Source organism: Podarcis bocagei (assembly GCF_964188305.1).
Source record: "Podarcis bocagei genome assembly, chromosome: 4".
Classification (NCBI taxonomy): Eukaryota; Metazoa; Chordata; class Lepidosauria; order Squamata; family Lacertidae; genus Podarcis; species Podarcis bocagei.
Genome location: NC_138128.1, coordinates 74495374 through 74507937, shown reverse-complemented (window position 1 = coordinate 74507937; position 12564 = coordinate 74495374). Strand labels below are relative to the sequence as shown.

General features: G+C 42.5%; 1 protein-coding gene across 1 annotated transcript; it reads left to right on the top strand.

The window, feature by feature from the left end:
* The first annotated feature begins 1362 nt into the window (after window positions 1-1362).
* KIFBP (kinesin family binding protein) lies at window positions 1363-11858 on the top strand. Its single transcript, XM_081193138.1, has 7 exons — window positions 1363-1833; window positions 3749-3847; window positions 6495-6574; window positions 6655-6838; window positions 7415-7499; window positions 8928-9037; window positions 10440-11858. The coding sequence occupies exons 1-7, from the start codon at window positions 1447-1449 to the stop codon at window positions 11316-11318; spliced, it is 1824 nt and encodes a 607-aa protein (XP_081049264.1). The 5' UTR covers window positions 1363-1446; the 3' UTR covers window positions 11319-11858.
* The last annotated feature ends 706 nt before the right edge of the window (window positions 11859-12564 follow it).

The following is a 12564-nucleotide window of genomic DNA, read 5'->3' as shown; positions in this document are numbered from 1 at the left end:
ACATTGAAGCTATCGGCCTGGGGCAGGCTTAGGAATCTCCGTTTGATATTTCAGATCAAGATGTGTTAGTGGGACAATCACATTTCAGTTATGTGACATTGCAATTATGTCATGTGATGGGTTGCCCTGCCCATATGTCAAAGTAGGCCCACAGGGTTGGAGCCAAACAGGCTCCTCACTCCTGGTCTAATGGATAAGTGTGTGGGGTTGGTGAGGGGAAGGGTTGTTGTGGGTCACAGTTGTAGGTGGGTTTGGTAAGCAGCACAAGCTGTGGTGGACACCTAGTGTTGAGAGTGGGAGAGGTAGGCTGCAGTGCAATGCAATGCAACCCACCCACCCACCCCCCCACTCAGCCAATCCCATTATCACAACCCTGTGAATCTGAAATAGCATTGAAAATTGTAGCCTTGGTTCACCCAACAGCCCACAAAGGGCACATTTATATCACTAAACTCCAGAACAAGCTATTAGCTGCACATATTTTTTAATAATATAATAATTTATACCCTGCCCATCTGGCTGGGTTTCCCCAGCCACACTGGGTGTGGGTGGCTTTTAATGTTTTGATGTTTGGTTTTAGACTGTTGTAACCCATTTTGGGACCTGCTGGTGAAGGGTAGGTAATAAAATAACAATACACATTAATAATACACTATATTATTATTAATAATATTATTATTATTATTACTACTACTACTATGTACTGCTTTTTTGCCCAAAGCCCTCTAAAAGCATGAAAATGCATCATACAGAGGAGTATAAGAAGGGAAGTGCCATTGATCAGTAAATAAAGCAACACAAGATTGCAAAATCACAACATTCGAGTGTGGAGAAAAAATCCTTCCCAAGTTTATTGACCAGTCTGATAAATATTTTATATTTAAATATTAAACCATGGGGATTCTCCTGGGTTCCCTCCCCTCTTCTTGAGGGTTTTGTGTTCCAAGTTAGGAGCCACTGTAAATCTCTGGGCTATGAAAAATCATCTTTAGATCCAGTACTCAACCAAAGACGACAGAGTGTCGTGACACCCCTTAAGGATACTTTAAACAACAGTCGTTGCTCCCCCCCCCCGCGCAAATTATCCTTCCAAAGCGATAGCTTGTAGGGTGCCAGGAGTTACTGGGAGATCCCTATTCCCCCTCACGGAGATAATCACAAAACTACGCTTGAGCCCAATTCCCTCTGCAGCCGCGTGCTTTTCGCGCGCGCGGCCCTTGGCGCCCACCGCGGCCTCTGCTCGCTTCTCCTCCGTCCCTCGGCCGCCTGTGACGTCACCCGCTCCCCGCGCCTCCATTTTAACTGAGGGAACGAGGTTGACGCGCATGCGGACTACCCTTCGGGAGGGTTCTGGGCGGGCATAAAGCCAACTGATCGGGAGAGAGAGAGCGAGTGGAGGAGGCGAAAGACGAGCGAGGAAAGCGCAGCAGCCCGTTCAGTGGGAAGATGGCGACCCCCGCCGAGTGGGCCTCCCTGTGCGAGAAGTTCCGCAGCGCCGTCAACCTCTCCTACGTGGAGTCCAAGAAAGACCCGGAGACGGAGCCGTACCGCTCCAAGTACAGCGCCCGGGAGCTGCTGGAAGGCATCAAGCAGCAGCTGGGCTCCGAGGAGGCGGAAGGCAGCCCGGGAGGCGCCGGCGGAGGCGCGGCCGGGGCCGACGAGCGGGAGCGGCAGCGCGCCGTGGCGCTGGCCGCCGTGGAGTACGAGCTCGGGGTCAACCACACCGACACGCAGGAGTACTCGGCCGGCGAGGAGCACCTGGTGAAGTGCGCGCAGCTGCTGGAGCCTCACCGCCTCTCCCGGGAGTGCGTCTCCCTCTACATCCAGGCCCAGGTGGGGCAAGGAAGGAAGGGGTCGTCGGTCGCTCCCCCCCCCTCTCAATAGCTCACCCCAAAAGGGGGCTCAGACCCACAGCTGCGAGGAGCGGTGGATAAGAAACGGTGCATGAACGTGTGCCCCCCCCCCCCCAGCACACGCGCGTCAAACCTCTTTGCGTCGCTCGCGCTGTTTGGGATAATGCAGGTTCCTAAACCTCAGAGTGCCGCATACTTGCCGGGGCATTTAAACATCAGCCCGGGCACGTGGCGCAATGTGTACATTCATCGCCCACCCGTCTTAACAGCAAAGGTTTTCTTGGGCCTGGGCAGTCACCGTTTGTCCTGGGAGATGGCATCATTTGGAAGTCAGAAATCAACTGGGGAGAATGAGCTTTCCTGACGTGTGCAGTTTTCCTTACGGAAAGGGCTGTGTTTTTAGTTTTGTTAGCCTAATCGATTCTGCGGCATCTCTCCTCATTATGAAATCTAGTCGATGCATAATAGGCATCTAAGACGAATAATATGTTGGCTTGGATCCAAAGTCGGATCTAATGGCTAGCGGAAGAGAGCAGGCAACGTTTGCTGGTTCTCTCATCCTCCTGCACCTCTTCCCACACTTCCGGTGTTCCTCCATTATTAGAAGGGGGGGAGGAAAGGGGAAATCGGCAAAAAATATTCTTTCCTTCTCTCCTTTTCTTTGAGCAGAGATTTCTGTCAGTAACTTAACTCACAGGATCTCAAGATCCAAGTTATTTGATTTGGCACTTTGGAACTCTTATTGAAGTATTGGATGATGCCCCCAAAAGATGTGTGGAATGTTACATAACAAACATTAACTGTCCACACTTTTTTAATCCATCAATGAATGAAGTTGTTTCCTCCCCACTCTTCTCATTGTTTTGCCTTTTTGTAAGACTAACCTTTGAACTGTTACCCATTCTATAGAAGTATTGTTGAAACTGCATATCAGAGTTGGAAAACCAGAAGGCTTTCTGTGTTTTGTTGCTGCTGCAGCTATGTGTCTATTCTTCTTGTTTTAGTGCAAGGGGGTGGCATGTGTCAGATTGGAGAAATGCAGTGCTGCGGTGCAAAGTATTAAGGGAGGGTTGAGCTGGTGGTGATGGCAGACTATCCTCTGGAATATTGGTTTGCAAGGCAGTAACACTGTTACTTCAAGAAATGAAAAACAAATTTGCAGTTCATGGGCTCACAGTGATTATTTACTATTGCAGTTTGAGAGCTGAGTAACTCCACTCAAGAGAGTCTGTGGATCAAAATAATTTGTGTGGCAGTATCAGGCTGTGTGTACACAGCATGTTTAAGGCTTCCCCCAAAAATTCTTCCAACAGTAATTTGTTAAGGGTGCTAGGAATGGTAGTTTTGTGAGAGGTAAACTACAATTCCCAGAATTATTTGGGGAAAGGCATGAGGTTTAAATGTATGGGGCGTACACGGCTGCAGTAGCAAGGAAGGGATGATGACATTTAGTCCAGATGGCTTTTGTTCGCAAACTACAATGGTGTTAGAACTAGACCACTGTGGCTCCCAGTGACCAATAATAAAATGATTTGAGTTTTAGAATTGTAACCTTTTGGACTAGCTTGAAACTTCTTCTGTTTCTTGCATGTTCATACTAATTGTTTTATTGCTTGCATGTTTCCCATCCTGGGCTCCTTTAGGAGGAATGTCAGGATACAAAATTCAATAAATAAATATTAGGCACTGGAAAGGATAGCTTATATTGAGGTAATGTGCTGCACATCCCTGGCCTGGCTCCCCAGTATGTGTCTTTAAGGCAGAATAAGTCTAGTGTAAGTCTGGTTCTTGTATAATATGTAAGGGGGTGACCCCTCTTCCCTATTCAGTGATGGTGGATTTGTGCTATTCATAGCTTTACAAAAAAATGTTTCAATTTCCCTCTTCTTTTGTAGAATAACCTGGGCATCCTGTGGTCAGAAAGAGATAACATTAAAACAGCTCAGACTTACTTGGAATCTGCAGAGGCTTTATATAATCAGTACATGAAAGAGGTAATGTGTTGTATGAGCATGTCTTATGTTTCTGTAATGTGGTGGCACCTCAAGGCATAATAAAAATTGCAAGTTCTAATATCAATGAGTTGCAATCATTAAATAATAAACAGGCTTTCTGGATTAATTGTTACTGAGTTTTGCAAGTTGAGAGGCCTGTTTTCTCATGTTATAAAATGAGACATTTTGATACAATATATGTGTTGTCAGGAGTTTTCATGCCTGAATTCTGAAAAATGATTATAGTACTAAGTGAAAAATATATCTACTGTTCAGATATCATTTTTAGATAGATTCAAAATGGTTGGCATTTATGCAGAGTGTTCTGTGCAAACAGCTGACTAGAAAATCAGTGTCAACTCACAATGGCAGCTGTGCTTTCATCCCTCTGTAACCACATAAAGCATCTATAAAACAGCTTAGGGACACTTCCATTATTAGCTATAATAACTGGAAAATTCTAAAAACACTTTGACTTATTGCTGTATGGCTAAAATGCAGTGCAGAATTAGTTTTCTAAAAAAGAGCTTTTCTGTATTTCAGGAGGACTTATAACAAGCTAAACTCCTTATGCATAACAAGCAGCCTTCTAAGTTGTTGACTCTGCTGTGCCATAGCATTAGCACAATGGAACCTTTGTTATACCCTCGGGGGCGCTATTTATGCACTGCACGGCCTTTCTGCATTTCCAGTGTTTGTTCATTCTCCGACATGGCTTCCATGAAACCAGTGGAGTGCTGCACTTTGGCAAATTCTAAAAAGTGATGCTGAAAATATTTCACTTGTTTCATATTTACGCTCTTGTCTTATTTTGCTGAATTTGCTTTTGACTAGAGATGATGATGCTTTGGAGAAAGGCCTGAGAAGAACATGCCTGCCTTCTTGTTTAATCCAGTGTAGTTCCTCTGTTTCTTAACAACCTACCTGTCACATTTAGAGTATTCTTCCTGGATTGTTGAATCTAGGTACCAGTGGCTCAACTTCCTGTGTGCTGGTTTATGTTCATGCTAAACCTGCCATCTCCCTAGTGTCAAAACCCTGCCTTGGGAGGTGTGTCCAGTCCCACTTGATCATCCTTGATTTGAGATTAAATGTCTCATGCCCTGTCAACTCATTTCCCTTAGTTTTGCTTGGTTGAAAATAAGAATTATTGCCTTCTTCCAAATATGACGGGTGACCTTTCCCCCTTGCAAGTGCATTTAAGATACCATTGTGATATTGTATGTCATAGGTTATTTAGAGAGGAAGCTGCTTTTATTTCTTTATGAAACTGTCTCTCCCCTCCCCCATTTTTCTCTGTCCCTGATCTTAATAAAGCTTCTTAATTCTGAACCTGTTATTTAACCAGATACTTTGACAGTGCAAGGAGCAGGTGTTCCTCTGTGCTTGGCCAGTGGTTTATGCTACACATGCAGACATAGGGCAACAAAACGATTGATGAATTGACAGGTTGAATGCTGCAACTCAGTGACAAGGAGATAGATAAAGGTGATTGTAGGCAGCTGCTCTGGTCTGAGTTTCACTTGAAAGCGCTTGCAGTTCTCCCTGTCGAAGAGGTGAGGTAGTGGTGGCAAAAGAAATCGTGGGAGTCCAGACTTGTTAATCACACCTATAACGATGGAAGGGTTTGCAGCTCCAGAAAGACCTAAAATGAAATGGAGCTAGAGGAACCAGATTTGTATTCAGAACATATTTCCAGAAACCTTTTGTTGGATTTGTTAACTATACATATGGGTCTTATTTATTGTTATTAAAAATTTTATCTTGCTTTTCAGCAATTATGCCCTCAAAGTGACTTATTAAAGGTAGAAATGTGGTGAAACATTAAAAGGGGTATTTGGGGACCAGTTGCTGCCCTCTCCCTGATTTTGCAAACTCCTCTATCTCTGTTAGCCCCATTTTAATTGGCGTAGAGCTGGGGCTAACTCAAAATGGCATCTGCCACTATCCCGCCAGTTCCCAAGCAGAAAAAAGAAGCTGCCTTAGTGATTTGCAAAGAGAATAAAAACAGCTACAAATTAAGCTTGAGAAATAAATTTATAACAGGGACATGTGACTACTTTGTGCTCTAGAGTTGTTCAAGAGCTTGAACTAATAACTGGATCTCAATATTAAATATGCTGTTCGTTCAGTGGGATATATTTCTCTTGTGTTGTTTTTACCTCTGTGTGATGTCTTGTACCTAGTTGCAACCACTTTCGTCTTGAGTGCAGTGAGTAGCACATAAAGCAAAAATTTCTGAATGCATATTCTTACAGAGTTTCTGGTTTGTTCATTGAGGTAAACTTTCTTTTTTTCTATATTGTTACATTTACTGAAAGTCTTGTTTAAAAGCATCACATTCTTTCTGTCAGTGCTGCAGAGTTCAGGAGAAGTAACTGTTCAAGAGGATAGAACAGGTTTTTAGAAGAATGTGCAGTTAGAGATGCATGATTACAGGTTCTACAACACAATAGGGAAGAACGGATTTTTAAGAAAGAGATATGTCTTCTGGTTGGATGTCTTGATACTTAGATGTTTTGTGCAATAAGAACATATTTCTGGATGCATCTTAACTTAATATTCTCTGCAGTACCAAAGTGCAGCCTGTAGAGAGCACAAATCCACTGTATGTATTTATTAAGTTCGTATATGTTATGTTTTGCAGAATGGGAATCCCCCGCTTGATTCCAGTGAACATTTTATGGATGAAGAAGAGAAACTTACTGACCAAGAAAGATCAAAAAGGTATATGTTGAATTGTAAAGTCAGAGATTGGGAGGGGTGTTTCTGTCTTAAAATTAAATCTAAACCCTCTGTTTCCCCAGATTTGAGAAAGTCTATACTCATACGTTATATTATCTGGCCCAAGTCTACCAGCACCTGGAGATGATTGAGAAGGCTGCACAGTATTGCCATACCACCCTTAAACGGCAGCTTGAATATAGTGGCTACTATCCAGTAGAATGGGCTCTCAATGCAGCTACTTTGTCTCAGTATTATCTCACAAAGGTAGTCACTTCAATGTTTTCTTCAGTGTACCTAATTTGTTAAGGTGCTACCAATGTCAGAGTTGCTATTTGACCAGCTTTCAAAAAGCTATTGTTATCTGTGGTATGAGTCTTATTGGCAGGCATTGGGTTGCATAATCTTCCACACTAAGTTAATTGCACTTAAGTTCCCTTTGAAATCCATGGGACTGAAAGTCATGACTAACTTGCCTCATTCATTTTGTAAGTCAATGTTCTTTCCTAGCTTTGTTGGCATTTACAGATGTCGAACTCACAGCCAAAAACATGAATAACAAAAGGGTCTTGTTTCAGGATAAGTGCATTAGAGGAATTTATTCCTCAAATTTGTTATGATATGAGTGTGTATGTAAGGGTGGGGAGACTCATTAGAAGACCTTTACCTGTTTGTCCTCAGCTTTCTTACTATACAGCGTTGCCAGATTATATCCCCAGATCCTTCAAAGATCACGCATTTGGGCAAACAATTGGGCAACTGAATTATTTCATTCTTAAATATTAAGAGAAAAATATCTTACTGCGTGCCAGGATCAAATGCCACCATGTCTTCTCCTTACAGCAATGTTTCATGGAGTCCAGGCATTGTTTAGCAGCTGCCAGTGTCATCTTTGGCCAAGCTGGACAGGTGCCATCTGCAGAGGACAGTAAGTCATCTCCTTTTAATCCTCACTGTAGTGGCTTTGAGTTATATGGGTTAGCAACAATGTTGAATTCTCTGCTTGCTGTCCGTTCCAGTGCTGCATTGATTTTGTGGGACTGGGGGAAGAAGTTGCAATGTGAGAGGGTGAAGAGGTGCCCTTCAGCAAGGCTACACTTCTCTAATGGGCTTGTACAGCTTTGAAACTTAACGGTGCAGACTTGGAACATAGTGGTGGTGCCGAGGAAATAGCTTTCGATATTTCAACTTTAGAGAGGGAGAGAAGATGTACAGTTTTCCTATGTTCATAGAATTGTAGAGTTGAAAGGGACCCCAAGACTCACCTAGTCCAGCCTACTGCAATGCAAAAATCTCAACTAGATCATGCATGACAGATGGCCATCCACCCTGTCCTTAAAAACCTATAAGGAAGCAGAGTCCACCACCTCTTGTGGGAGTCCGTTCCACTGTCAAACAGCTCTGACTCTCAGAAAGTCCTTCCTGATGTTTAGTCAGAATCTTCTTTTTTGTAACTTGAATCCATTGGTTTGGGTCCTGCCCTCCACAGTAGAAGAAAACAAGCTTGCTCCATCTTCCATGTTACAGCCCTTTAGATATTGAAGATGGCTATCATATCTCTAAATCTCTTCTTTACATGGTTAAACATACCCAATTCCCTCAACCATTCCTCATAAAGCCTGGTTTCCAGAACCTTGATCATCTTGGCTGCCTTCCTCTCCAGATGTTCCAGCTTGTCAATATCCTTCTTAAATTGTGGTGCCCAGAAGTGGACACAGTACCCCAGGTGTGGTTTGCCCAGGGAAGAACAGACTTCCCTTGAAAGGAACACTAGACTTCTATTGATGCAGCCTAGAATAGCATTAGCTTTTTTTACTGCTGCATCACACTGTTGAATCCTGTTAAGCTTGTTTACTAAGACCCTTAGATCCTTTTCACATGTATTATCGACATTCCAGGTGTCCCACTTCTTATATTTTTGCAGCTGCCTATAACCTGCTATAAGTTGTATTGGTAGTATACCTCGCTGTTTCATTTTTTACTTTTTAGGGTTGTTAATGCTAGAAATGCTTAAACTATTTTAACTATGTTATGAAAACTGTGTTCTAAGATGTTCTTTACATCCTGTTTTCCTGAAATTAAATGTCTCCCTCCATTTCCAGTAGAAGTATCTTGAAGCTGTTTGATCCCCGTTACAGTATGGAAAAGCTTCAGGATTAGAAAATATTATGACCAAAAGTTAAACCTTCCTCCTTATAACCATTTAATAGATTCCAGTAGTATTAGTTACTTGAATTCTGTGTAGTCCTTCAGGTAATTTTAAGTGGCTAACTTATCCCTCTCCCCCCCCCCCACCGGAGATGGCTTTTCAAAATCTGTCAACTAGCCTAATGAATATTGTAATATTTTAAACCAGATGAAACAGAACAAGATCAGCAAGACCTTCGACAGAGAAGAGCTGAAATTGCAAGGTGTTGGATTAAGTACTGCTTGAACTTGTTGCAGGGAGCCAGGAAATTGCTCGAGGTAATCAAGAAACGGAGCGCAAATAACCTTTTTAACATTTGCAGGAGTAACTAAACACAGTAGTCGCAACAGCTGCTAGTGGTGCTGAGACTCAAGGCTATAGTAAGTGTAAGTCACAAGGTTGTTGTGTGTACAGAGATAGGAACCAAAATCAGTTGAGTGCTGGACTCTCTGCTTAATTTTTAAACCTTCAAGCAATATTCTGCTTGGTCAGTAGAACACCTAATCTTGTGTTTGCCAGTTTTGACCATATCACCTTGATTGCATCATGGGCCTTGATTGTTTTACTGATAGCATCCAAATGGTTTCAGTAGGAGCTAGATACATTACCTAATCAAGAAAGCAGAGTTTTCTTTGTTAAACCTAGTCTGCCATTGGTGCATACTCTGTGTTTACACAGTTTTACACTTCAACTTCTTCGGTAATTTTCTACTTGCCTATTATTGTCCTGTCAGAGTGGCTATTTAGCAGCTGAGATAGGCAAGCAGGCAGGTATTCCCATATGTCCCAGTGGCCGTGAAGATGTCAGCATCTCATCTTTTAAAAAATCAGCTGTGTAATTTCCACTGCCTTGTTAGGTTTTCCTTAAATTGTTGTGGTGCTTATATACTGCTTTTTGTCCCAAGTGACCCCAAAGCAATTAAAAAGAAAAGAAAATATCACTATGAATCACAAAACACCATTAAGATAACAGTAAAATATTAGCAGCATACGTAAGCTGTTGAGATTTTCAATTTGGGAAAGCAGTTCCTACTGTCTGATAACATAGTACAGTCATACCTCATGTTACAGCTGCTTCAGATTACGTGTTTTCGAGTTGAGGACCACAGGAAACCCATGAGTACTGGAACGGGTTACTTCCAGGTTTCACCACTCACGCATGTGGAGAAGCGCCAAATTGCGCCGGCACAGACACAGTGCTTCAGGATGCAAACGCTGCGGGTTGCGGATGTGCCTCTGTTACGGATTACGTCCGCAACCCGAGGTTCCACTGTAGTACTAAGAATGGATACGAAAGGAAAAAGAACCCTACAAGATGTCAAATATATTGGGAGTGGTTTAACGAAAATTTCAAGAATGACAACCACTTGCTGTGAAATACTTAAATGAAGTCAAGGAAATATCTCAGAGTTACTGCTTGGAGAATTGTTGAAAACATGCCTCCTCCACTAAGTTGCTGCTATAAGCTCAGCTTGTGTTTCCATTGAATTATCAAAATAAATAAGAATCATATATGGAAGTACTAAATAATTTCTAGAAATCCAAAACGTATTTTTCTGTCATGCAAACATAGGAGTAACAGAAGTTGCTACTGTGAATGTGATTAATTTATCAAATTGGCGGTATCTAGTTTTTTGACATCTCGTGGCGAAGTATTTCACACTGTGCGTTCTTGTTTTAGGACAACATTGGGGAGCTGGATCCAGACAGGCAGTCGGAGCTTAAAGCCCAGCAGAAGAAAGAGGAGGATGAGAAGGAAGAGGACAGGAAGAAGGCTGTTCTGTTTGGAACTAGTGATCTGTGTGACTCTATTTTGGCCATGGAAGAAAAAGTGAGCTGTGTGTTTCCACTAGACTTCAAAGAAGCTAGAGAAGTCTTCTTAGTGGGTCAGAATTATGTCAATGAAGCAAAAGATTTCTTTCAGGTAGATGGGTATGTCACTGACCACATTGAAATTCTTCAGGATCACAGTGCCTTGTTCAAGGTGCTGGCATTCTTTGAAGAAGATTATGAGAGGCGTTGCAAGATGCACAAGCGCAGGATAGATATGCTGGAGCCCATATATGCTGGCTTAAACCCTCAGTATTACCTTCTGCTCAGTAGGCAGCTTCAGTTTGAATTAGCTGACACCTATTACGAGATGATGGATTTAAAAGTGGCCATTGGAAATAAGCTAGAGGAACTTGACTCCCACACAATAAAGAAAATAAATTCTCTTGCTCAGATGGCCATGAAATACTATGAACTCTTTTTGGATTCATTGAGGAACCCTGATAAGATTTTCCCCGAGACCCTAGAGGAGGATGTCCTGCGCCCTGCAATGGTGGCCAAGTTCCATATTGCCCGCCTTTATGGCAAGCTTATTACTTCGGATGGCAAGAAACAGTTGGAGAACATGCAGACCTCGTTGGAATATTACTCGTTTTTGGTAGACTACTGCGAGAAGCACACAGATGCCGTCCAGGCCATTGAAACTGAGCTAGAGCTCAGCAGAGAGATGGTTGGGCTTCTCCCAACAAGAATGGAAAGGCTCAGAGCCAAGCTTTCTACTTTCACTTAAACTCCTTCCTCCCGTGGAAATGTGCAAAATTAACACAATCGCTGTCCAAAGAGGCAGTTTCCCTTATGGCAGTTGCCTTGTAGTCATCCGACATCTGTTGTGTGCTCCCACTGTGACAGGCAGCATAGAACCCGTATAAAATGGAAAACTGTCAAGTGTAGTAATTCTCCCACACTTCAATATTAAGTATACAGTGAATGGTCAACTGGTGCTCTGTATTGCTTGCTCCGTACTGACATACGCACCTTCCTGCCTTATTTTTCTCCTTCCACTACGTGGTCCAGTTTCCAACTGTAGTGCTGCTCTCCCAACTGTTTCTTCCAAAAGGGAACTTTTTGAGTACATTGTATTTACAGCCCAATCCATCCCCACAAAATAAGAGACTTAGGTAGGTGGAATTTATTTTCCTCATTAACAGTCCCTGGAAAAAACCTTAACATATCTCTAATTTAATGGCGTCATATTTATTTTTGTATATGTTAGCTGTCCTCCTTTTGAATCCTGTTAAATAGGATCAATAAACAAACATGCCTGATTGCACATTCTCTTGCCGTCGTTTTGTGTGTGTGTTGTTACCTGTTTGGCAGTAGAAACCTGTTCCAGTTTTTCTCCACAAGTTACAGCCTGAGTCTTAAATACATTCCAGCTATTACCAAACCATAGGCCAGGACTCTTGTTAGTCCCGTCCTACAACTGAAGTTCATATTCCCATCTGTAAGGACCAGAGTTGAACATTTAAAGACAATAAAAGCAAAAATTCTCTGGCAGCTCACATCTATGTTCAATGACATATTCTCTTATTAATAGTGGTTTTTGAAAGGGAGAGGTGAAAATTAAGAAATGCCCACCATCCTATTCTCACAGTGGCCAGTCAGATACCTATGGGAAACTACCATGTAAGACATGAATACAACAGCATTCTTCCGCTTGTGATCCCCAGAAACTGGTATTCAGAGGCATGCTGCCTCCAGCAGTGAAGTTAGAATCTAAGCATCATGGCTAGCAGCCACTCCTCCATGAATTTGCCTATGCCTCTTATGTGAAGGAGTACTTTATTTTGTCTGTCCTGAATCTTCCAACATGGAGCTCCATTGGACACCCATGAATTCTAGTGTTATGAGAGAGGGAGAAAAACGTTTTCTTACCCGCTTTCTCCAAACCATGCATACCTTTAAACACTTCTGTCATGTTCTCTCCCACCCACATACTTGCCATTTTCCAGACTTTGTTGTTGTTTAGTCGTGTC

What these genes read in the sequence shown, in the direction of transcription:
- KIFBP (XM_081193138.1), top strand. Translation starts at nt 1,447, where the DNA reads ATGGCGACCCCCGCCGAGTGGGCCTCCCTGTGCGAGAAGTTCCGCAGC. An exon ending in CCCTCTACATCCAGGCCCAG is followed by an intron (nt 1,834 to 3,748) that starts GTGGGGCAAGGA and finishes CTTCTTTTGTAG; the next exon opens with AATAACCTGGGCATCCTGTG. An exon ending in CTCAGTATTATCTCACAAAG is followed by an intron (nt 6,839 to 7,414) that starts GTAGTCACTTCA and finishes TTCTCCTTACAG; the next exon opens with CAATGTTTCATGGAGTCCAG.